At 42.8% G+C, this 27,831-nt stretch overlaps 1 protein-coding gene across 3 annotated transcripts in view; it reads right to left on the bottom strand.

Moving 5' to 3' along the window:
- The window catches only part of LRP2 (LDL receptor related protein 2), a 218,059-nt gene that overhangs the window by 17,553 nt on the left and 172,675 nt on the right, over window positions 1-27,831 (bottom strand). For all 3 annotated transcript variants that reach the window (XM_077272772.1, XM_077272773.1, XM_077272774.1), the window contains 10 exons: window positions 27,167-27,295; window positions 20,215-20,334; window positions 15,562-15,678; window positions 14,831-14,947; window positions 7,601-7,738; window positions 7,398-7,520; window positions 5,813-5,941; window positions 4,053-4,184; window positions 2,728-2,859; window positions 1,405-1,548 (listed from right to left, as the gene is read on the bottom strand). In XM_077272772.1, the coding sequence (XP_077128887.1) occupies window positions 1,405-1,548; window positions 2,728-2,859; window positions 4,053-4,184; window positions 5,813-5,941; window positions 7,398-7,520; window positions 7,601-7,738; window positions 14,831-14,947; window positions 15,562-15,678; window positions 20,215-20,334; window positions 27,167-27,295 (1,281 nt within the window). The remainder of the gene's footprint in view (window positions 1-1,404; window positions 1,549-2,727; window positions 2,860-4,052; window positions 4,185-5,812; window positions 5,942-7,397; window positions 7,521-7,600; window positions 7,739-14,830; window positions 14,948-15,561; window positions 15,679-20,214; window positions 20,335-27,166; window positions 27,296-27,831) is intronic.

Below are 27,831 nucleotides of genomic sequence, written 5' to 3'. Positions count from 1 at the left end.
AAAGTGGGTTTACTGCGTTCCAATCAGATGCATTGGAGAAATAAAAAAATAGGTTGCAAAGATGGACATAGCCTTAAACGATGCCCTTATGGTCGCTTGATTTTTATAAATTAGCAAGGATAGAATATGTTGTGTAGGATCGTAAAACCTAAATTTTAATTATTCAATTTAAATGGAGGCTCAGCCTATATAATCACAAACATAACATATAAAGAATAAAAACACATATAAAGGTGCCCATATACATCAGTGCGAAGTAGAAATAATTGGCTTGGTCTCACCCTTAAAGTAGCCAGAGGAGGCCAATGATAACTTCAGGAGGAGATGATATCCATGCAGGAGCTCTAATAATCCCTCTCGTACCCCATACGAGATCTCCTGTCCTGACAAGGACGGTACCCAAGTAAGAGATTGTGTGCTTAGTGGGGCACACAAAAACACACAATGCAAAAATTGAGTCAACTTCTCCCCTTTCTACCTGATTTCAGTTGAGATTTTCATATTGCACACACCTGTTACTTGCCACAGGTGAGTTTGAACCGGGCATCGCATTTTTGAAACAAAGTTGTTTACCCATAATTTTGGAAAGTGCTAACAATTTTGTCCGGATAATTTTGGGGGTTTTGAGTGAAGTGTCCAAATTGCCTTTTTTTCTGTGTTTTTTTTTCTGTTGTTTCAATACACAGAAAGGAAGTAAATATGTGTGTATCAAAACACGTGTAATTGCAATAATTTTCTGGGAAAAAAACGCCATTTTCTGGAACAATTTCAAGGGTGCCAACACTTTCAGCCATGCTTGTATATCTGGACACATTTATATGTGTTTTTCTTGATTATATGTTATGTTTGTGATAATATAGACTGAGCCTCCATTTTAATTGAACAATTAAAAGTTATATTTTAGGATAAATACACATTTTATCCTTGCTAATTTATATTTACCTACTGATGAGATATCAATACCCCTTGTTTCGGGGGAGGGTATTGCTTTTCACTTGACATTTACAAACATAATAACTAGTGTCATGTAAAACGATAGTAACTTGTGCAAATGGAATAACATTGAAACCATAATTTAACTCTTAATAGAGGATTATGTTATGTTTATGCCGAAATATTATTATAGGGAAATTCAACTTGCAGCCCTCATCTGGAGCACTGCTGCCCCCTTGTGGAGCATGTGGAGTATATCACAAAGCTGTGAGATGCATGAAGTCGGGAGTATAGATAAAGGCCATAGATAAAGATGGGTGCAGGGGCGTCAGTCATAACAAGACCTTTGTGTCTGCGGCTCATCTACCACATAGGATGACACCAGTAATATAAAAGACACTGTGTTGTAAGTTGGGGGTCATATTGCATGGGGGTCCAAAAGTTCCATGTACTGTTAATATACACACGTACTGAGGTCTATCCCCTCAGGATCCCAGTCATAGTCCAGGGCCTGGATATGCTGCTGATCCTCAATATAATCGGAGTATTGCTCAGAAGACAGGTTGTATCTCCTTATCCGCACATTGTCCGGCAGCAGCAGAAGTGGAGGGTTACCTGCGAAATAAGTAAAATGAAATCAATTACTAGATTTGATCAAATCTTTTAGAACTCGAATTCTCTTGCTTTGCCAAATTCTTTTTTTATTTCATTAGTTGCAAATCAAAAGTGCTTTAAAACTTCCAATTGTCCTAATAATCGCGTGTAACACTCTGAGGTCTCCTAGGACTGCGTCCGACCCCTCTCATGTTCATTAACACAAACATAGCCTCAGTAATGGCAAAGTGACCCCAACATACACGGCTATGGGTGAACAGTGATAACCAACAGCCTGTACATCAGGCACTGATATTCTTCACTGCTCTGCTGTCGCGCACTATCTTTACAGTTTGTTCAGTGTTTGATGACTTTCTCTCCCCGTAAAAAATTGATACAAATTTGATTTGCATCAAATCCATTTGCTCATCTCTAGCATTTACACTGCAGATAAGGATGTTTTGTTAAAGGAAATCTGTGACCAGGGTTTTGCTACATAATCTGAGATCAGCATAATACAGAGACAGAGACCCTGATTCCAGTGATGTGTCACTTACAGGGCTGCTTAGTGTAGTTTTCATAAAATCACAGTTTTATCAGTAAGAGATCATCAGAAGACTAGTAAATCTACTGCCACCTAGTCCTCTATATTCATGAGTTCTGTAGAAGCCCCATCCCACCACTGATTGGCAGCTTTCTGCCTATGCATAGCGTACACAGAAAGCTGCCAATCAGTAGTGTGTGTGGGGTTATACAGAGCTCAGCATTCAGAGAACTGGGATAAAACAGGGATCTTATCAAAACTGCAGCAAGCAGCTCAGTAAGTGACACCTCGCTGAAATCAGGGTCCCTGCCTCAATATCATGCTGCTCTCAGATGAGGTAGAAAAATCATAAAAAAACACACCAAAGCCAACCATCAAAAACTACGTCCTTTTTTAGATTTTTACATGTGGATTTTTCAGTCAGAAAAATCCACGTCAAAAGCCGCAATGTGATCACACTCTAATTCTCATTTAACCCTCTTACAAGAAACCATCCAGATAACTAGTCTGGACCAATCACAACACTAATGACCTGGACCAATCACAACACTGATGACCTGGACCAATCACAACACTGATGACCTGGCCCCAGAGAAGAGGCACCATTAGACGGGAAGTGAACGATGACATGCCTTTTACTCGCTCATCGCTCTTACCCTCCGCTGCACATTGTTTTCCATGTTGGTCTCCAACTGATCGAAATCCTTCCGCACAAAAGCATTCATAGCTTCCTTTGGAGTTCTTACAGTCTTGTGGGCACAGGCCATATATCTCACACTCATTAATATCTGAAAATATAAAGGCAAGGTTATAGGGAGCAGATTAAATATAGACCATGGGGCTTGTGTTACATCCTGACCCGGACATGTTCCAGCAACATGTAGCACGAGATATTCATCTGATTGGTGGCACTAGTGGCGGGCGGACTTCACGACTAATGTTACCGGGATGAGCACACGCCAAGGATACTGCTGTAGCTGGGACCAGTGGTGCTGCCCAGTCAGGCAGGATGGGTGTATGTGCTGGATAATGGGGCAGCACCACACTCTATTTAACCTCCCAGCATACTGATCAGAGTGAACAATTATTGTACTTGGATTCATCCTTGTTCTCTGGTACTTTTTGACCTGGCTGGTTTCTGACTTTGTCTTTCTTTTTAATCCTTCCTGACATTGACCCTGGCCCATCTAGCTTGACTTCTGTCTGACCTTCTGGCATCTCACTCTGGCTATGATTTTGCTTTCTATAACTGTCCCTGGCTTTGTTTCTCAAGCTTGCTCTTCAGGTTGGAAGCTACTCTGTGGACGCAACCAAGGGGACGCCATTGTAAGCTTAGATCCTAGTATAGAAGTTAAAGATCTAGGGTTCATCTGAGACCTGATAGATGGGTGTCTGTCCAAGGTAGCTTCTTTCTCCTGACTGGCTCTGATAAGACTTTACAGCCGAGAACTATACTGCTGGCTGTCACGCTGGCATAGAGTCAGTCTAAGCCTATCACTAGGCAAAGCTTACCGCATACACTTCCTATATGAGTCCATGTATAGAGAGCTCCCTCTAGTGGTGGCTTTATGGAGCCAGAATTGTATCACTTGACTTTAGTTATGACTGAGACAACTGAGGACATGCAGAAGATCCAGAGAGAAAAAAAGGAGCTCTGACTATTAAAAAAGTGAAATAATAGCAGAGATTAAATTTCACACACCATGTTAGGTCATTCTGAGTTAATAGAGGGGGGGCCTCAGTTCATGACCCTCTTTACTTGCAATCATCATCTCTGCCTTACACTACACAGGTAGATCATTAATATTAAGAGACATTGTTTAATTCTTAATTTTCCAGATAAACTGAACGCTTACTGACAGGAACTTCGGAAGTTGTTCCGCTTAACCTGCTTCTTCTAACAAGATCCATTATTATTATTATTATTATTATTATTACGGTATTATTATTATTATTATTATGATGATCAGATGCCAATTACCATCACAGGAATTGCGATCGGTCTCGCTGGCTTTGTATCCAGGTCGGCAGGAACAGATAAATCCTCCATCCGCTAAGTTAGTGCAGTTATGTTCACAGATGTTTTCTCCACAGTGTCGTTCGGCACCTCTGTCTATGGACATATTAAGCACAGATCTTACACAATTGAAGATTATTTCCACTTTTGTAACCATTTTTATTTTCCCCAATTCATCCGAAATACCAACTGGAGAACTTTTACTAACAGACGTAATAAATCATATCTCGTTTTGTGTATGCAGCTCCTATGCAGACCTTTAATTCTCTATGATTGCAAACTAAAATGAAAACCCAGGGTGGTAATTAGAGAAGTAGAAACAAAATGGTAGTTATTTTATTCAGACTATTAGCAACGTTGTTCATTTATTTTAGTTTACATACAAAAGAGAAAGAAAATAGTTATTTGGTTTATTCAAGAAAGAAATTAGGGAAGAAAATGCAGTAAAGAAATAAATATTTTTTTATCATTTTTATGAGCGGCCACTAGGTGTCTCCCATCTGTCTATCTCATATTCCACTGTCATAGGTATAACAGGAAGTGGGTGTCACGCTGTGATGGTCTTCGGTAAGGTAGGGGGCATCAAACTGTCCATGGAACTGGGACCCTAACTATCACAGTCCCCGAGGTACTCTTGAAGGTAGAAAGGCCTGAGTCTCTAACCTTACTATGCTCCTACTAACTCCTGATCTGCCCTCTCCCTCACCCCATGATGCCTGGGACAGAAATGGAAGGTAAACAAGACACAAAGACAGAATAGGGATAACAGAAAGCAACAAGCATACAAACACTCACCAAAGGTAAAGAGGTATATAGGAAAGGATAGGAATGCACCAAACAAATGGGAATAGGACAACGTGGAAAGCATACATCCAAAAACAGCATGCAACAATCTCCAGTAACAACAAAGATCTCCAACTCAGCAAAGCGACTCCAAGGAGCTACAGGAAAGATATAGATCTTGGCACCATGTTAGAGCTAGGAAGCAAAGATTTCACTGGCAAGGAAGAGAAGGTTTGGCCAGGTTTTATAGGGAAAGGTAATGACCAGATAAGAAGCAGCTGAAAATTGAACTGCAAGTTTCTGACTAGCATAAAAATGGTCATTAACCTCTTCAGCACCAAAGGAAACCAAATCCATTTAATATGGACACAAACACTCAGGCTAAATGTAAGATCTGCGATTCACAGTACATAGTGATCTTCTAACCCCAGATCTTCCGGGAGGACGAGACCCACTCGTGACAGTGAGTCTCTCTTAATCCATTTTTATCCAGCTCTTTTGCCTGCGAAATTGCAAATACCGTAGACAAGACATGGGCTTTCTGACTGGGGCAGATGGCTATCGAACACTGACAGAAATAATGCATGGTGGGAAGTTAGGGAAGGAATGTTCCAGCACATACAATGCTGTCAGAATGATGATGATGAAAAATAGCCTGCTCAAAAAAAGATTATATAAAATTAAATGGGAAAACTAGGACTGTTTTGGGCATTTTAGACTGATATGTACATTATCAACTGCTTAAAACTTCTACTATCCCTTTGTTGTTGCTCCTGGAAATATTTGAATAAGTTGAAAACTGAGAGCTACCGGTCTCCTTCTTAACAAAGTGTGTCAGTACATGGTCTAACACTGCCGTATTTGTCGTCAGCTTGGACATACGTATCCAGGAGGTGTAATAGAGGAACACCACAACTGACAGACGTATACTGTATACTCACTGCAACCAATTTCATCAGACCTATCCTCGCAGTCGTCATAATTATCGCACACATAGTGATGAGGGATGCAGTGAGAGTTCCCACACTTGTATTCCTCCTCTGTGCAGGGTCTCGGGGTGGGAGGTCGACCTGTAAGCACAGACCATATATCACGGTTATATCCTTACTGATGTATCCTAGCTGTACAGAAAGCAATAGACGTGGCTGTAGATTAGGATTCTCATATAGGTGCAGGAGATAAAGGCTGAAAGTATAGGAGGGTTCTGGGATTGTGCATGCTGCTTCTTCTTTCTGATAATCTTCATGTTTTTCTTAATTTTTGTCATGGTCCTGACCGGTGTGCACAAAATATAAAAATTGGCCAGATCTACACAGCTTTGAATATGCAGGAAATATAAGGACTAGGGCCGTATAGGAATAATCTACAGGTATTAATTCCCTCCATGAAATACATACTGCTTTTCCCACTAGTTATCAACAGCAGATATGATAATTGTATGATTGGTGGCAGTCCAACTACTGGGACCCCCGAAAATGAGGGTTAGGGACCCTGAGAAGATAAAACTCTTTTAAAGGGAGGGGATGGGGGGGAGCTTTATGAAAACTTTGTTTTGTCCCAAATTCCAAAATCGTATTTCAACACGTTTTCACTCTAATCTTGCCAAGTACCATAGAAAGTTTAATTATTTAAAACCCAAATTGACAAAATAATATTAATATCAAGTATTGGAAAGATAAGCATTAGTGATGAGGATAAGGTGTTATCTGAGCATGCTCGGGGGCTAACCGAGTGACATCGGTGTGCTCGAATAATATGTTCGAGTCCCCACGGCTGCATGTCTCGCAGCTATTTGAAAACTACAACACATATAAGGATTGGCTGTCTGTTAGGTAATCTCTGCTTGTGTTCCAGCTGTCGAACATCCGCAGGACATGCAGCCGCGGGGACTTAAACATATTTTTCGAGCACGCCGAAGACACTCGGTTAGCACCCGAGCATGCTCAGATAACACCTTATCCAAGCACGTTCGCTCATCACTAATGCATATCTTTCCTATACTTGCTATTAATATTATTTTGCTAATTTGGGTTTTAAAAAAAATGAACTTTCATGCTGGGATAACACCTGATCTGAGCCCATTCACTCGTCACTAATAAGCAATGCTAAGTTTGTGGCAAAACACAATTTAAAAAAAAAAAAATTTAACAAGTAAAAAAAAAAAAATGCCTCCAATGGTGGACAAACACTTTAAATATGAACAGCACATGGAAACTTTTCACTGATCCATGCACTTGTGTGGGCGATTTTGATCCGTGACTCAAGTAAAAAATGAAAAATGATCCTGTCTCCATAATTGTTTTGCAGATATTTGGTCTACACACAAAACATTTATGTAAAAAAGATGAGGCCTATGTTGGACCTAGTGCTGCTTATCAGTTTTGCAATACTGCACATTTCCCTCATATACCTTGTATTGTATTTAATGTCATTATTGCAGGTTTTTTGTGCAATATGTTTGATTTTGGCACCGCCAGTACAATATATAATAGGTAAGTCAGGGCATGTCCAGGAGAAGAAGCTTACATTGCTCCTCCGTCTCATCGCTCCCGTCCCCGCAGTCGTTCACGGTGTTGCAGATCTCGTGTCTGTAGATGCAGCGGTTGTTACTGCAGCGGAATCGGAAGGGAGGCTCACAAGGGATGTCCACTGTGAACAGAAACAAGGCTTACAAGGCATACTGGAACCAGCACCTACCCCCGAGAACTCTGCGCGAGGGTCCGACTTACAGCACAGGTTCAGTTCTTCATCAGAGTCGTCTCCGCAGTCGTTGTCACCATCACACCTCCAGTACGGCAGGATGCAGACATGGTTCTTACACTCAAACATGTTCGGAGGGCAGTAGCTCCCGTTCGGATAGCGAGTTGCTGAGGCGGATGGATAGTAATAGTTAATAACGTGACTTTGGATTCAGTTATACATAAAATTACATTTAATACTTTTGCATTTTCCGATATCAGATACAAGTTATCACAACGGTCACACCATGTGAGAACTGCACCAAATGTACAGTAAGCCTGTAGGTCCTCCTAATGCATAATCTCCAAAAGGGTGCCATAGGGATGAGCGCGCATGCTCGGAGAAGGTGTTATCTGAGCATGCTCGTGTCCTAATCGAGTATAATGCTCGAAAAAATGCTCAAGTCGCCATGGCTGCATGTCTCGCGGCTGTTCGACAGGTGTAACACATGCAGGGATTGCCTGTTTGTTAGGCAATCCCGGCATGGGTTGCAGCTGTCGAATAGCCGCGAGACATGCAGCCATGGCGACTTGAGCATTTTTTCGAGCATTATACTCGATTAGGACATGAGCATACTCAAATAACACCTTCTCCGAGCATGCTCGCTCAACTATCACGGGTCTTTAAGGGGAACTGTCAGCAGGTTTTTAGACCCCAAAGTAACATTATCACGGTAGAGTACGGGTAATGATGATTACTTCCATACTTTTATATTACAAATCCATGTCTAAGTTGTCTTGTAATCTATCACCAAATTCTTATGTAAATGAGCTCGTAAGTGCAGAGTCTTGCTGTGCGCCTACAGCTCTCCGGCTTCGCCGGCCTCTTTCTCTTTGCGGTGCCGGCCTCCTGCTAGTGATTGACAGGTCCCTCATCTCTGTGACCTGCTCCCTTTGGCAGACATATTGCCACTCCAGGGGGCAGCACATGAGCAGTACCATCCTCAGGATATTGCAAGAGCTGGAATATTCACATGTGCAGCCACGTCTGCGCGGAATAACAGTCTCCGTGACCTGTTCCATCAGGTGACATCTTGTATGGCATCCTAATTCTCAGAGGTACCTGCAGTTAAGTGGTGTAATTTACTCCAGGAATGTACTCCAGTCCCTAACTGGAGTAAAGTTCTGGTGGCGGATGTGCATTCCCGGTATCAAATGGGCCTAATTAATTAAGAGGAGTGTGCTCCTTAGTGAATTAGGCACATAGTACTCCAACGAGCCTATTAATTAATGTGCACATCAGGGCCAAGTTATCAAAACTTTTATGCTGTAGAAGTGTTGTAAAAGCTTAGAAAAGACACAATATTTTTGGGCAACGCAGAGATGCGCAAAAATTTGGCTACTTTTGGCAGTTTCTCTGAAGTTCGAAACAGTTCCGCCTAAATGGCAGTCATCTAATTAATCAAAACTGACAGCGTTTAGTAGGTTAGAAATGCTACTCCAGTCCCGCCAGAAATGCTACTCTAGTCTCTGACTGAAGGAGCATTTCTGGTGTGGCACATAGACGCACACACCACACAGAGGAAGCACTAAATTCATTAGGTGACACGCGCCTCTTAATGAATTCAGCGCATCTTGTTCTCTGTCAAGACTGGCGTAGCACGAGCATGCGCTATACCAGGCTTGAGGAATCAGACTCTAAGGTTATGATTTTTCCGCACCGTTTTTGAAAAATCTGCACTGCGTTTTACCTGTGGATTTACCAAGGAATTCCAGCGTTTTTACACCTGCGGATTCCTATTATGTAGCAGGTGTAAAACACTGTGGAATCCGCACAAAGAATTGACATGCTGTGGAAAATACAACGCTGCGTTTCCGTGCAGTATTTTCCGCAGCATGTGCACTGCGGATTTTATTTTCCATAGGTTTACATGGTACTGTACACTGCATAGAAAACAGAACCGCTGCAGATCCGCAGCAAAATCCGCAACGTGTGCACATAGCATAAGTCTTTTGTCCTGAAGCATATTTTCCTGGCACCTTTTGTATTTTTTTTTATTTTAAGCATTTTTAACTGCTTATTTTTATTTTTAGGAGAACATTTTTGTATAGACTACTGAAGATTAATTGGTCACTGATTACACTTTTTATATCTTTGCATGACATTTAAAATTTGTTTGTTTTTTGTTTGTTTGTTTTTTTTGCATTTTCAACTCCTAGAGTGAAACCTATGTAAAAAAAAAAAAAAATCTGAAAAACAAATTATACTCAGAACTCGATTTATAAAAAAAAAAGAACAAAAACACAAAAATTCTGAAAAAAGACAATGCAGACTTTTTAATAATTTGCTACAGATGTTAAGGCAATATCCAGCCTTAGGGTATGTTTACAAGGTAATAAATATAAATTTCATGCCTCAAGAATGTGACTTTGTGAAAATAAGTTAAAATGATCAGAAGCATAAATAATGAGGCACGAGAGCTGCCATACAACCAATGTACTCTTCATGTATTCATTCGTGTCACTTATGGAGTGACTGCGCTCGCCGCGCTGCCTGCTCGCTGCTGATAGAACATTTCTTACTAACTTAATTGGGTTGAAACATTTCACACTTTAATTAATTTCTAATTATGCACAATCCTTGTTTTTTTTTATTGCATGAAGACTTCCAAAATTGCATTACACTTTGTATTTCATTATCCTGTTAATTAAAGCTGGAAGAAAGGATATCTCCATCAGTCATACCCCAAACCTGTCTATATGAACATTATAAATGGGGCAAACAGAAGCCTTCCATTTACCCCGCTAATACGGCTTTTCTATAATATTTTACAGATCCATCGAAACTTCCTATATGGGCATCCAGTATGGAAAACAATCTGTTCTGTAAGAATCTGCAGCACTGGAGTTTTTTTCAGGAAGGTTTTTCTGACTAATCATTCTAGGATCTGTCCCAATTTTTTTGGCACTAAATATTCAGCTTCCATGCATGCTTAACCCTCTGGAGAACGGGACATTTTTTGTTTTATTCCTTCTCGCCTTCTAAGGGTCTTAACTTATTTTTTTTTACTTAGCTGTATGAGGGTTTATTATTTATTTATTTTTTTTCCCGTTTCGCGGTTCTGCTTATAGGATAAATATTAAATATTTTTATTTTATATAATTTATTACTTCAGACAATTAGGCCTCTCTCACATGTCAGTATTTTTGCATCGGTATTTTATCAGGCAGCCAATAAACATTGATTACCATACACGGTAATGACATAGCCATGTTGGCTATTGGCATTTCTGGGATTGGCTGGCCGTATACAGAAGATGCGGTGACGCGATGATTGGCACAATGTCCTCTGGAAGCAGTTCGGGGAGAGTTGTTATAGAAGGGAAAGCTAAGATTAATGACCATCCACCTCACTCCCGAAATATTATAAAGTTGCACCCTTTAGTGCCTTTCATGTGGCATTAAAGGGTGGTTTTAACCTTTTTTTGACCTACTAAATAAATAAATAAATTCATTAATTATTTTTAAAAATGACGTGGGTCCCCCCTATTTTTGATCATCAGCCAAGAAAAAGCAGACAGCTGGAGGCTGATATTATCAGGCAGGGAAGATCCATGGATATTGGCCCCTTTCGAGCCAGAATTTGTTGTCATCACTACACAGTGCCTCTGAATAAATGTACTTTAGTGCTCTTCGAGACACTGGAGACAGATGCGATGAATGTGAATTACATCAAAGGAGTTTCATGGGAACATTTTTGATAATAAATTGGTGAAAGAAGGGATAGTGTGGGGAAGTCTTTATTCAAATAAAGTATTTTCTTTTCTGTGTGTGTTTTTTATTACTGGTTTAGCAATGGGGTTGTGCGATAGACACCTATTCATTACTAACCTCTGGGCTTGATGCCAGCTGAGATTACCCAGCTGACATCAACCTCAAAAATGATTACCCCAACTGCCACCGCACCAGGGCAATAAGGAATAGCTGGGCAAAGCAGCAGAATTGGTGCATCTAATGAATGTGCCAATTGTGGGGTGGCTGCGGGCTGATATTTTTAGGTTGAGAAGGGGCCAATATCCATGGACCTTCCAAGCCTGATAATATCAGCCCTCAGCTGTCTGCTGTACCTTGGCAGGTTATCAAAATGGGGAGGAACCCAAGTCATTTTTAAAAATTATTAATTTATTTAGTAGCCAGTCATCTTCCTGATGCTGTTCCCATTCTATTTTAGTCCTGTTTCCATCCATATTAGTGATTTTCCTGCCACCTCACCCCTCCTGTTAGGGTCCTAGGGAAAAATGCTCGAGTTTCCCATTGACTTCCATTATACTCATTATTCGAGTCGAGCCCGTCCAAGTATCCGACCTGCTCGATTCGAGTAACGGGCACTCGAGTACTTTAGTGCTTGATCATCACTAGTGTCAAACTTTCAACTATAGTTTTTCTTTGCAAATTCCATTCCTGACATTGGCATACAAACAATTGTAACAAATATAATTTTGTTTCTATTTTGTTATAGATTTTTCTGTTTGCAATAAAGGAAGACGGGACATGAGAAATTGTTAAATTTGTTGCTTTTTTAAAAAAAATATTTTTTAACAATTTTTTTTAGTCCCCTTAGGGAACTTGAAACTGCAACTGTAATACTGCAGTCTATTGCATACTAGTCTCTTATTTGAAAAAACAGATGTGAAAAAGGTCCTGTCACCAGGTCAAAGGTGCCCAGATTTAGCTCTTATTTTATTTGCGCTGCTCCCATGAGATTGACATTTTTTTTTTTGTAAATCCGCCTCATGGTCCCAGAGATATTGGTCTTTTTAGCTAGAGCTCACTTTTATCTTCTTTACAAGGGGGCGGGGCTCACAAGGTAATTATGCAGAACAGCCTAAAGACACGCCCTCATTGAATCTTTTGAGCCACACCCTTTTTGTACAGACCATAAAAATTAGCACCAAATTAAAAGACCCGGATCTCCGGACCTGTATGGCGAATTTAAAAAAAAAGAATGGCAGGAATGGCAGGAATAAAATAAGGTTAAAAACTGTCCGTTTTTGAACTATTGAAAGGTTCTCCTTAAATCTCCAGCAATTGGCTGTAATCTGGCAGTAAGTGTCCAATTTCCCTGGAGCACCACCACAGGAGTAAATCTGTGTTATATCAAGCTCATTAAAATCAATGAGTTCTATGGGTAATATTGAGAACTTTTGTAACAGCTCTCAACTCTGGCCGAGAATATTAACATAGCCATAATGGCAACCCCAACCGGGCCATCGTCTATCGGTGAAGAGTCAAGAGGTCCCAATATTAATAAGACGGTCTGAAATCAGCAGGTCTGGAGGACCTTATACTCTACGGAAAATTGTCTCCTTCATAGGGGTTTTCTTATCACAGGCAATCCCTTTAAAGCTGATGTCAATTTTGGCCTTAGAAAAATTATAAGTGATCCAGAAAGGTTGGACTTGAAGGACTTGTGTATTTTTCCAATCTAAACAACTATATATGACACAACAGTTTTTACATTTTCTCATCCCCACATTTTGAATTTTGAAAGCCATAGCTTTTTTTCTGGCTTTTTTTTTTTTTTTTAATTTTTACTATACTTAACCTGTGAATTAAATAATGTGATATTTTTATAGCTTGATCATTACAGACATGGCAATATGTGATTTTTTATTATAATGTTTTTTGAATCATCTTTAAACATTTTATTGCTTAAAAAAAATTGATTGTTCTCAGTGGGAGAAACACAATAATAATCTTGTAGCTATGATGCCTTTTAATGGCTAGCAAAAATAAAATAAGCGATGTTACAAAGCAAGCTTTCGAGACTAATTAGTTCTCTTCATCAGGCATGGTATTAAAAAAGTATCTAAAGAAACACAAATATATACAAATATTTGTTAATACCATGCCTGGTGGAGAGACCTAAGTAGTCTCGGAAGCTTGCTTTGTAACATCGCTTATTTTATTTTTGTTAGCCATTAAAGGACATCATAACTACAAGATTTTTTTTTTTGTCTCCCGCTGAGAACAATCAATTTTTTTTCAATTGGCTAACACGGTGCTAAAACATTATTTTTTAGTACTACAATGGCTTTTCAATTTGATTGAGTTTGATCATTTCTATGATGCGCTGTAATACTTCTGTAATGTAGTGTATTACACCTGTCAGCGTGACAATGACGGGCACCCTATAGGGCACTGCTGAAATAGGTAGTAACATTGCGGATCTATGGTCATTTATGGGGGACAATAGCTAAGGCCTCTTTCACACGTCAGTGTCTCCGGTACGTGTAGTGACAGTTTTCTCACGTACCGGAGACACTGACACACGTAGACCCATTTAAATGAATGGGTCTATGCACATGTGCGTGTTTTCACACGGACCGTATGTCCGTGCTGAAAACACGTCGACATGTCCGTTTTCTACCGGCAGCACGGACCACAATACGGACAGCACACGTGCACACGGAGAACAGTGTGCACTCTCCTCCGTGTGCACGTACCGCCCGCAGGAGAGACAGCGCTACAGTAAGCGCTGTCCCCCCCGCGTGTGGTGCTGAAGGCGGAATTCATCTCTTCTCCCCCGCCGGAGAGAAGAAATAAAAGATCAAGTTTTTTTTTTTTTTTGGGTGAAAAATAAAGTTTTCATGTGCGTCCGCGTCCCCCCCCCCCAGTGCGCCGCCCGGCCCCTTGCCACAGAAATACTCACCCGGCCAGCTCCTGCGATGTGTCCTCTCTGCGCTGGCAGCCTCTACTGTGTGAGTGGTCACGTGGGACCGCTCATTACAGTCAGCGAATATTCACTAACTGTAATAAGCGGCACCACGTGACCGCTCACACAGGAGAAGCTGCCAGCACGGAGAGGACAGATGAGACATCGCGGGAGCTAGGTGAGTATTTCTGCAGCAAGGGGCCGGGCGGCGCACTGGGGGGGGGGGGGACGCGGACGCACATGAAAACTTTATTTTTCACCCAAAAAAAAAAAAGATCCTTCATCTCTTCTCTCCAACGAACGCTGGGGGAGGAGAGATGAATTCTGCCTTCAGCACCACATGCGGGGGGGACAGCGCTTAGTGTAGCGCTGTCTCTCCTGCACGGTCCGTGTGGTCCTCAGGTGGCACACGGGTGGCAAACGGATGCCGCACGTATGTGCCACTTGGGCACACGGACATACGGACACGGATATCTCCGGTACCGGTTTTTCCCGTACCGGAAATATCAGGACGTGTGAAAGAGCCCTAAGGAACATTGTAGGAACTTGTTTTTGCTGATACTTACGGCAAGTTATTTCATCTGAAAAGTCTAGGCAGTCAGCTGTTCCGTCACACTTGAATCTCTCAGAGATGCAATGTCCGCTTGTACATTGGAAATAGCCAGGGTGGCAAGTTCTCATGTCTATAACAGACCAAAAAAAGTCAATGCTATGTTAGAAATAAGGCTCTACTTAAAGAGATTGTCCACTACTAGGACAACCCCTTCTTAAACTAAATGTTTGTCCCCAATGAAATAATAAAGACTAAACTCACCTCCCGTGCTGGCACCATTCCCACGTTGTTGGCACTCGCGGGCTGTGATGCAGTGTTTTGACATGTGACACCCGGTGCCCAATCAGCGCTGGTGTCAGTGTCTCCGCTTTAGGACAAACTGAATATGAAAAGGAAGCCAGGGCTGCAACTCATCCCGGACTTCCTCTTCATGTTCAGTTTGTCCGAAGGCGGGGACTGTGACGCCAGCGCTGATTGGGCTTGGGCATATTGCCCCCTTTTCACATGTAAAGCGCCATGGAATAAATGGCGCTATAAAAATGTACAATAATAATAATAATGTGTCATTCCACCATTTGCTGGCAGCATCAGAGAGTTCAGATCAGCCATGAAAAAGCTCCTTTTCGCTAATTGTAAGCCTTAATCTATACATTAAACTAGCAAGGAATGCTGTGAGATTTCAGCTCTGAAGCTTAGTTAAGTGCTATATATGCATTCACAAAGTAGCATGAGTTCTTTACTCACCGCAATCTCTTTCATCTGAGCTATCTTCACAATCGTTGTCATGATCACAGAGCCAGCGGCTGGGAATACAGTGGAAATTATCACATCGGAATTCACTTTCGGTGCACTCCCGGGGGCCTGCAATAAGCATTGGAATGAGGATATGTAGACACTGACACATGTATGACACGTCATCACGTCGACAGCAGAAGTCAGTGAACCGCAAATCAACTACTTGCAAGCTAATCGGCGGTCACATAATGCCCTGTCTAGACCAGACGACCATATTTCTATGCACAGAAAGATAGTTAATAAAATTGTTCTGTACGTTTAGAGTATCTAAACTTAAAAAATATTAACACTACAGGAATGGGCGTTTTACTGGTTTGTTTAGACAGGCTAATAGTCAGGAATAAGAGTTTATAGGAATGGTTATTCCTCAATTATTGGCCTGTCTAGATGGACCTTAACTCTATATGGTGTAGCCAAGTATATGGGTAATTATAACCTATGAAGCGTTGGCAATCAGGGTAATGGTTTGGGGGTTGATGTCAGCTGTGTAGTGTACACTGACATCAAGCCCAGGGCTTAGTAATGGAGAGGCATCTATCGGTCATCACAATTACTAACCCCATAGTCAAAAGAAATAAACACACATAAAAAGTCCTTTATTTGTAAAAAAAAAAATACTCCCAAAAATTTGCCCTGTTTTACCCAATTATTGTAAAAAAAAAAAAAAACACAGGGTCTGCCGTAATCCAAATGGAGGTCCCATGATGGTCTCTGCAACATCTGGAGGCTGTGACGAGCAGTGACACAATCAATGTTACCACTCATCACAGCCGCCGCAATACACTGAGCGTAGACTGATGACTACCCGTAGTGACAAGCAGTGACATCATTAACAGCAAATGGTAGAAAAAAGAACGCAGCACTCACCGGCACCGTGGTCAGACGTCTTCTTTATTGCGGCATGAAAAAGTACAACTTCACGGCACGGGGGAGTTACAGGGTGAGGAGCATGCGAGGGTGACATCATTAAGATTACCGCATGTTACAGCCGGTGAGAATGACGGGGTGTGACCCTCGGTAACCTTAATGATGTCGCGGCTTGTCACTGCCGCTGGTTCTCACGTTACTCTCAGTGTGTTCCAATGGCCGTGGTGAGCGGTAACGTTGATGTCACCACTCACCACAGTCGGGGATTGTCATGGGACCTTTGGTGCTTTTTACAAATACAGGACTTTTGTATGTGTATTTCTTTTGACTACAGGGTTAGTAGTGGGGATGTCTAATAGACACCTCTCCATTACTAACCCCTGGGCTTGATGTCAGCGAACATTACACAGCTGACATCAACCTGAAAACCATTACCCTGATTGCTAACGCACTAAGGTAATCGGGAAGAGCCAAAGCTTAGCTCCAGAATTGGCGCATTTAATGAATGTGCCATTTCTGGTGCGGATGAGGACTGATCTTATTAGGCTGGGAAGTGACCAATATCCATGGCCCTTCACAGTCTATTAATATCAGTCCGCAGCTGTCTGCTTTCCATTAGGCTACGTTCACATTTGCGTTGTGCGCCGCAGCGTCGGCGCCGCAACGCACAACGCAAACAAAAACGCAGCAAAACGCATGCACAACCCTGCGTTTTGCGCTGCATGCGTCCTTTTTTTCATTGATTTTGGACGCAGCAAAAATGCAACTTGCTGCGTCCTCTGCGCCCGGACGCGGGCGCCGCAGGGACGCATGCGGCGCAAAACGCAAGTGCGACGCATGTCCATGCGCCCCCATGTTAAATATAGGGGCGCATGACGCATGCGGCGACGCTGCGGCGCCCGACGCTGCGGCGCCGACCGCAAATGTGAACGTAGCCTTAGCTGGTTATTAAAAATAGGGGGGACGCCACGTCATTTTTTTTTAAAGAGTCACCCTCATTTTTAATAACCAGCAAAGGCAAAGCAGACAGCTGTGAATTTATATTAATACACTGGGAAACTTTGTGGATCTTGGCCCCTTCCCAGACTAATAAGACCAGCTCACACCTATCTGCCTTCCATTAACTTGTTATTAAAATATGGGGGGGCCCTTTGACATTTACTTTACATTGATTCATAGAAAGCTGCCTGATAAACTCCACCAAGCTTGTTAACTTGGTGGAGCTATCTTTCTCTCTCTATCATCTATCTATTTATCTATCAAGTTTATAAAGTTTACAAGTAAAAAATAGTTTCCTATATTAATAATGACAATATAACTGTAAAAAATTGGATGCTATGCGGATGATCCATATGGGATCAGATTTTTGTAAGCACCAATTGACTTGAATAAGTGAATCTCAACTGAAATATGGAAGACACCAGCGTAGACTAATTTTTGTCACTCAGACTGAATCTCAACTGAAATATGGAAGAGACCAGTGTGGACTGTAACTTTTTTCACTCAGACTGAGTTTTCCTTTGAGAAAACTGTCATCCAAACAGCTCAGTTGAATAACATTGGTCTGAGTGCTGACTGTGTGGTCAATTTTCTATACTGACAGCATTCGGACCAAAAATACGGTCATTACGTAGCCTTAGAGAGTACTGACATACAGTCAAAGCCGAAAGTGTTGGCACCCTTGAAATTGTTCAAGAAAATGAAGTATTTCTAGCAGAAAATTATTGCAATTACATATGTTTTGTTATACACATGTTTATTTCCTTTGTGTGTTTTGGAACACAAACACACAAAAAAAAATGACAAATTAGACAATATTTCACACAAAACCCCGAAAATGGGCTGGAAAAAATTGTTTGCACCCTCTATTTTATATTTGGCTGCACACCATTTGGAATACATTACTGCAATCAATCGCTTTCTATTGCCATCAATACGCTTCTTACACCTCTCAACTGTAATTTTTGACCACTTTTCTTTTGCAAACTGTTCCAGGTCTCTCATATTTGAAGACGCCTTCTACCAACAGCAATTTTAAGGTTTCTCCTCGGGTGTTCAATGAGATTTAGATCCAGACTCATTGCCGGCCACTTCAGAACTCTCCTGCACTTTGTTTCCATCCGTTTCTGGATGCTTCTTGAAGTATATTTGGGGTCCCTGTCCTGCTGAAAGACTGATGGCTTAGGACACAAACCCAGCTTTCTGACACTGGGCACTACATTGCAACCCAAAATCCTTTGATAATCTTCAGATTTCATGATGCCTTGCACATAGTCAAACCACCCAGTGCCAGAGGCAGCAGAACAACCCCAAAACATCTTTGAACCTCCACCATACTTGACTTTAGGTACTGTGCTCTTTTCTTTGTAGACCTCATTCTGTTTTAGGTAAACTGTAGAATATTGTGCTTTACTGAAAAGCTTTATCTTGATCTAATCTGTCCACAAGACGCTTTCCCAGAAGGATTTTGGCTAACTCGTGTACATTTTGGCAAACTGCAGTCTACCTTTTTATACCCCTGTGTCAGCAGTGGGGCCTCCTGGGTCTCCTGCCATAGCATTTTGCTTTATTGAAATGTCGAAGGATAGTTCGTGCTGACGCTGATGCACCCTGAGCCTGCATGATGGCTTGAATTTCTTTGGAACTTGATTAAAGCTGCTTATCCACCATCCAGACTATCCTGCATTGCAACTTTTTATCAATTGTTCTCTTCTGTCTACGTCCCAGGAGATTAGCTACAGTGCCATGGGATGCAAACTTCTTGATTATGTTGCGCACCGTGGACAAAGGAACATCAAGATCTCTGAAGATGGACTTATAACCCTGAGATTGTTGATATTTTTCACCACTTTTGGTTCTCAAGTCCTCTATGCTTAGTGTGACACACACAGACACACAATGAAAAGAATGAGTCAAGTCTCCCCTTTTTATCTGGTTTCAGGTGTGATTTTCATATTCCCCACACCTGTTACTTGCCACGAACGATTATCACATGCTTGAAACAAAGTTGTATACAACAATTTTGGAAAGTTGTGAGCAACTTTGTCTGGCCCATTTTGGGGGGGTTGTGTGAAACTATGACTAATTTGCCTTTTTTTCTCAGTTTTTTTTTGTGTTGATCAAATACACACAAAGGAAATATATATATATATATATATATATATATATATATATATATATATATATATATATATATATATATATAAAACAAAGCACGTGTAATTGCAATAATTTTCTGGGAGAAATACTTCATTTTCTGGGACAATTTCAAGGTTGCCAACACTTTCGGCCATGACTGTATACCAGATTTGTGGCTGTGCTGTAGTGTATGCAAAAAAATGAATCAGTGTCTCAAAACAAAAGTACAGCATAAAAATACAACAAGCTACATTAAAGTCCATTTACTACATCTGCAGTAATAAAGCACAATAGAAAAAATAACTTGTAGTGAAAAACTGTGTGAATTCTGACAAAGAAACTATAACATTTCAAAAGTAAAATAAAAAAGAAAGTAAAAAGAACGTTTTACAAAATTTGGGTTGAAAATTGGCTAAATGAAACCTAAAACCACATTCTGACTTGTAAATTACAGGACAGGCAGCCATTGTGTGTGAAGCAATATTCCTATATGGGAGCATCTTTAGTCACTAGGACTAACAGGGACCAAATGGTCCATAATCGTCATTCTTATTACTATAGGCTCAACAACACTAAAAATGATATCAAGCAACTTACTGCAGTTGCGCTCATCAGATCCATCCCCGCAGTCATCATCTCCATCGCATTTCCAACGCAGAGGAATACAGCGATGATTTTCACAGCGAAAGTCCCCGAGTGGATCACATGTTCTTTGTTCTACAAATTCCAATCATTCACAGGTAGGATTTGCTGCTCCAGTGATCGTAATGATTATACAAGTATTTGTTAAGCTCTAAATGGTTTAATAATCATTGGCATACAGCCCTGGAGAGAAACCGCTGGCTAATTTCTCCATGAAGGCAACCACTAGACTTCGCTTCATGGGGCATTTCCCAATAACAGTGAATTAAATGCTGGAAAATAATTCATCCCATTGAATTTGGTGAAGGCTGGTGGAAAGAGAGCACTTTCCCATGGCCTAAATACCACTAACATATTCTGAGGTGTTGTACAGAGACTGTCCCCAATGGGGCTCACAAATTCATTTCTCTTTCAGGCACAATATCATAGAAAATCAATTACCGCAATCCAAACATGGGGAGAAAAAAAAACACACACTCAGCTCTGCACACACACAATTAGCTCTGCACACACACACTCAGCTCTGCACACACACACTCAGCTCTGCACACACACACTCAGCTCTGCACACACACAATTAGCTCTGCACACACACAATTTGCTCTGCACACACACAATTAGCTCTGCACACACACACTCAGCTCTGCACACACACAATTAGCTCTGCACACACACAATTAGCTCTGCACACACACAATTAGCTCTGCACACACACACTCAGCTCTGCACACACACAATTAGCTCTGCACACACACACTCAGCTCTGCACACACACAATTAGCTCTGCACACACACAATTAGCTCTGCACACACACACTCAGTTCTGCACACACACACAATTAGCTCTGCACACACACACACACTTAGATCTGATACTCACACACTTAACTACATGAACACACTTATCTCTGGTACATACACACAGACGTGATACACACAGTTAGCTACACAAATACACACTTTTAAGGTACCTTCACACTAAGCGACTTTACAACGATAACGCTAGCGATCCGTGACGTTGCAGCGTCCTGGATAGCGATAACGTTGTGTTTGACACGCAGCAGCGATCAGGATCCTGCTGTGATATAGTTGGTCGTTGCTGAAAGTCCAGAACTTTATTTGGTCGTCAGACTGGCGTGTATCGTCGTGTTTGACAGCAAAAGCAACGATGCCAGCGATGTTTTACAATGGTAACCAGGGTAAATATCGGGTTACTAAGCGCAGGGTCGCGCTTAGTAACCCGATATTTACCCTGGTTACCATTGTAAAAGTAAAAAAAAAACACTACATACTCACCCTCTGATGTCTGTCACGTCCCCCGGCGTCCGCGCTGCTGCTCAGGGCTTCCTGCACTGAGTGTGTCAGTGCCGGCCGGAAAGCACAGCACAGCGGTGACGTCACCGCTGTGCTGTTAGGGCCGGCACTCACAGTCAGTGCAGGAAGCGGACGCCGGGGGACGCGAATGTAAGTATGTAGTGTTTGTTTTTTTACATTTACACTGGTAACCAGGGTAAACATCGGGTTACTAAGCGCGGCCCTGCGCTTAGCAACCCGATGTTTACCCTGGTTACCCGGGGACTTCGGCATCGTTGGTCGCTGGAGAGCGGTCTGTGTGACAGCTCTCCAGCGACCACACAGCGACGCTGCAGCGATCGGCATCGTTGTGGATATCGCTGCAGCGTCGCTTAGTGTGAAGGTACCTTTAGCCCTGATACACACACACTTAGCTAAACAAACACACACTCAGCTCTGATATACACATATTTAGCTCTGAAACACACACACTTAACTATATGAACACATTTATCTCTGGTAAACACAGACGTGATACACACAGTTAGCAACCAGGCAACCCTCACATGTACTTATGCTGGCTACAGGGCAGTTTCTAGCCCAAAAATGACACAGGGCGAGAGTAGGAAATTTCTCCCCCCCCCCCCCCCCCCCCGGCACCGAAAATAATAAACATTATTTTTGTGGGCTTGAGTAATAAATAGAGAGCAGGCTTGTATCTTCCCTTTTTTTAATAAATTATAATTTGCCTTTAACTTATATAGAACTTGGGGAAAAGGGACAAGTATGCTAATTATTAACGGTGAGAACAAAGTTGTAGGTAAATAATATCTATTAATTATTTTGGAAACAGATCCTAAAAATTGTAGGTTGCAGATTTATGAGAAACTGACTCTTCTAGATTTAGCCGCTGCAAAAGCATTAATAGCTTCCGAATAATTCAGCTTTTCTGCCAGTTCATTTTCTAATTCCAGGTCACATTTACTAATCTCTTCTAAAAGGAGATTGGCGAGACTTTCCCCAGATGTATCAGTAGCAGGACGATAGCCAATAAAATGTTCCTTTATTGCTACGTGATCATCATCTATATCAACAAATCTTAAGGTGTATGACAACTGTTCAGTGTGACCTGCATCTTGTGTGCAGTCCAACATTATTGAAAAATACTTAGATCTTTTGGCTTTTTCTAGAATACATTTCTTCACCTGAGAGGCCATCAAGCAGATAATTTCATTTTGAATTAAATTTCCACAGTAATGTGTATGGATTTCCTGGGAAGTAATTCGTTTTAAATGATCTCTCATTACTGGTTCAAATTTTCCAAGAAGCTCTATAAGCCCAAGGAAATGTCCATTATTTGGTGTAAACAATGTATTTGACGATCCTCGAAAAGCTAAATTATTGGTTGCCAGGTATACAGTTACTGCCATAACTCTTTCCAACACTTCTCGCCTGGGTGAGGATGCCACCAGACTGCCAAAGATGAGGTAAGTCAGCTGGGCCCCCTCCCGGGTTTCATGCTGTGGGGCATGCCAAATCAGCATGCCCCAAGGGTGGTTGGGGGGGGGGCAGGTGTGGGGGTCCCCATCCAAAAAAAAAGGCTAGCCCAACCCATCCCATCCCTCAGACCCCCTCACCTGTTCAGTGTGTCAGTGCCCTCTGCCCTCTGAGTCTGAGCGCGCTCAGACTGCTAAATGGGGCTGCTGGGAAGGGAAGGACTAATCCATAGGCAGGGGGTGGGCATTTTTGCTATACTGCTACCACTGTCAGACTAGACTGCAGCCTGTCCTGTCCAGCATTGAAATTGGCAACAGCCAGGCAGCCTAGTCTGACAGTGATAGTGTGTGTGCTTAGCTCTTTGATCACTGTCTCAGGGAGCGCCCGTGCTCAGCCGAGAGCGCGGCGCCCCTGCTATCAGTGTGGGAGTGGCCGAGCTGCCTCATCCTGGCTGTTCATTCTCGCTGTTCATCCAGCGCGGAGCGGAGGTGAGTCATACCTCCCAACTTTTGAAGATGGGAAAGAGGGACAAAGTTTGCGGCGCGCTTTGCGCGCCGCGGCAAATTTTAGGCCACGCCTCTGACCACACCCATTCATAATTAGTCACACCCATATCCACATCCCAACCACACCCATTTAGCACTGCCGATCACACTGTTTCATATACAATAATTATAAACAAAAAAATATGGCCACACAGTGCCCCATACTGTATAATGGCCACACATGATGCTCCATACTGTATAATGAACACACATGACGCTCCATACTGTATAATGGCCACACATGATGCTCCATACTGTATAATGAACACACATGATGCTCCATACTGTATGACCGCACATGATGCTCCATACTGTATAATGACCGCACATGATGCTCCATACTGTATAATGACCCCACATGATGCTCCATACTGTATAATGGCCGCACATGATGCTCCATACTGTATAATGAACACACATGATGCTCCATACTGTATGACCGCAAATGATGCTCCATACTGTATAATGACCGCACATGATGCTCCAGACTGTATAATGACCGCACATGATGCTCCATACTGTATAATGACCCCACATGATGCTCCATACTGTATAATGACCGCACATGATGCTCCATACTGTATAATGACCGCACATGATGCTCCATACTGTATGACCGCAAATGATGCTCCATACTGTATAATGACCGCACATGATGCTCCAGACTGTATAATGACCGCACATGATGCTCCAGACTGTATAATGACCGCACATGATGCTCCAGACTGTATAATGACCGCACATGATGCTCCAGACTGTATAATGACCGCACATGATGCTCCAGACTGTATAATGACCGCACATGATGCTCCAGACTGTATAATGACCGCACATGATGCTCCATACTGTATAATGGCCACACATGATGCTCCATACTGTATAATGACCGCACATGATGCTCCATACTGTATAATGACCGCACATGATGCTCCATACTGTACAATGACCGCACATGATGCTCCATACTGTATAATGGCCACACATAATGCTCCATACTGTATAATGACCGCACATGATGCTCCATACTGTATAATGACCGCACATGATGCTCCATATTGTATAATGACCACACATGATGCTCCATACTGTATAATGACATACAGGCACGCAGCTCACACACAGGCACGCAGCTCACACGCACGCAGCTCACAAACACATGCAGCTTTGACACAAATGCATCACACACGCAGCCATCACACACACACGCAGCCATCACACACACACACACGCAGCCATCACACACACACACACGCAGCCATCACACACACACACGCAGCCATCACACACACACACACACGCAGCCATCACACACACATGCAGCCATCACACACACACGCAGACATCACACACGCAGCCATCACACACACACACACACGCAGCCATCACACACACACGCAGCCATCACACACACGCAGCCATCACACACACACAGCCATCACACACACACAGCCATCACACACACACAGCCATCACACACACACAGCCATCACACACACACAGCCATCACACACACGCAGCCATCACACACACACAGCCATCACACACACACGCAGCCATCACACACACGCAGCCATCACACACACGCAGCCATCACACACACGCAGCCATCACACACACGCAGCCATCACACACACACACGCAGCCATCACACACACACGCAGCCATCACACACACAGCCATCACACACACACACGCAGCCATCACACACACACACACACGCGCAGCCATCACACATGCAGCCATCACACACACACGCAGCCATCACACACACACACGCAGCCATCACACACACACACGCAGCCATCACACACACACGCAGCCATCACACACACACACGCAGCCATCACACACACACACACGCAGCCATCACACACACACACACGCAGCCATCACACACACACAGCCATCACACACACACACGCAGCCATCACACACACGCAGCCATCACACACACACACACGCAGCCATCACACACACACAGCCATCACACACACACACCCAGCCATCACACACACACACACGCAGCCATCACACACATCACACACACACAATCTCCTCTGTGATGCAGGGGCGGCTGATGTCCATGTGCAGCTCTCTGCTGAAGTCTTCAGTCTCCTGCTCACAGCTCTGCACTATCCCGGCACCTCCCCCGTCTCTCCTTCTCTGCCGGGATAGCAGCTAAGAGCAGAAGCCGGAGCTCCGTGCACACACAGCCAGAGGTAGTGAATCGCTGACCTTTCTTCTTGATTGCTGCAGGCTCTCTCCTTCAGCGTGGCAGCGCCGCACAGGGGGCGGGAGGGGGGGGGGGTGTTGCGCGGGCGGTCAGGAGGCAGCTTTTATATAAAAAAAAAAAAAAACAGGCTCTCTCTACGTCCCGGAAGTGGGCGGGGCTTCACCGGCGGCCGCAAATTCGGGATTTTAAATGCCCGAAGCGGGACAGCGGGACCCCGGTGCCAAAGCGGGACTGTCCCGCTGAAATCGGGACGGTTGGGAGGTATGGGTGAGTGGCGGCGCCGAGGTGGCCGCAACCATTATGTGCGGTGCGGGGGGGGGGGGCGCGGCGACGCGAGGCGATGATCTGACCGCTCAGCTGTCAGATTTGCAGCTGAGTTCGGGCAGGGCGCGCCCGCGCTCAGCACTGAGCGCGGCATCCGCGCCCCTGACAGCCCTTAAACAGCAGCAGCAGCGGGCAGGGGACCACCGGGGCCCGAGGCCTCTCCTGCGCCCCCCGGCCCCACGGCGCCCCGTGTGGCCGCCCTGCCCGCCCTGTTGAAGAAACGGCCCTGGCTGGCTAACAGATGTAAATCATTCAGCTGCGGCAAGAACTAAATCTCCGAGCACTAAAAAATACTCGGAGGACCCCCGAGCGTGCTCGGTAAATCTCGAGTAACGAGTATATTCGCTCATCACTATTAGCTACACAAATACACACACTTAGCTCAGACATACACACACTTCGCTGATACTCACACAGATACATAAACACATATTTAGCTCGGATACACACACTTAGCTACACAAACACACACTTAGCTCTGATATACACATTCTTAGCTCAAACACACATTTAGCTACACAAGCAAACACACACAGAGCTCTGACATACACATACAGAGCTTTGATACACACACTTAGCTCTGGACACACACACTTAGCTTTGATACACACACAATTAGCTACACAAAAACACACTCACACTATATGTGTATCTTGCCCTCATCAGATTCAAGTCCAGGACTTCAGTGCTGCAAAGCAATAAAGCCAACCCCTGAGCCTATGGCTTTCCCACTTAGCAAAATGTCTAAATTTTTGCCTCTCTTTTTAGGTTGTTTTGTTTTCTTATTCAGTATTTTTTATGTTTTTTATTAGATCCTTTGGAAATTATTTTCTGGCCACTAAAAAAAATGAATGGACTTCTACAGTTTTCTCAACTGCTCCAAACGTCTACATTAATATTTTCCCTCCTTACCATTTATATATTGGCAGTGTAGAAATTCCACTTTACGTTTTACTAAAGCTGGTTATATATGGTGGTCAGGGAAATTTTGATTTTTGTAATCCAAAAATCTTACCACAGTTTTCTTCATCAGAGTTATCTCTACAGTCATCATAGCCATTGCACACAGCCCACAGCGGGATGCACCGATAGTTAGTCTTGCAGTCAAAGTCAGTGTGATTGTCACATCGATAAGCAGGACCCACTGAAAACAGATTGTAGAAAACACGTAGTTTACCTGTTATCTTATCATGCATTGTCTGCTTCTGTATTTATAGTTTATAATTCATTTGTGAATAAAATTCAGTATATATGCCGGCCATTATATGTTGCAGTTGCACAACTTTTTCCATTCATTTTCTTGAGCTTTTCGTTGATGGAACCAAAGAGAAAAAGACTTAATAGTAAAAAGATATCGGACACTCCGTAAGTAGACTAAAATCTTCAAGTTGTTTTCAGGAACATAAATATAGACAGAACAGATCAGTCAGCAAAATCAACGCGTTTTGAGCAGAAGGTCCCAATCATGATTAAGACATTCTGGTTGAAATGTATTGGTTTTTTCCAACTTAGATGTTCTGTGTATATTTATGTTCCTGACATAAACTTGTAACTTTTCATCGCCTTACGGAGAGCAGATATCTTTTCACCGTTTTTGTCTGACATGCTTATATAGCTGTGCACCTGTATGAGGGTTACACTGCAAGACTCGAAAGCTGGAATCCCGGTGGCCTGCACTAA

This window comes from Ranitomeya variabilis, chromosome 7 (assembly GCF_051348905.1).
Source record: "Ranitomeya variabilis isolate aRanVar5 chromosome 7, aRanVar5.hap1, whole genome shotgun sequence".
In the NCBI taxonomy this organism is placed as follows: Eukaryota; Metazoa; Chordata; class Amphibia; order Anura; family Dendrobatidae; genus Ranitomeya; species Ranitomeya variabilis.
Note: the sequence above shows the minus strand (reverse complement) of the source record. Positions and strands in the feature narration are given on the sequence as shown.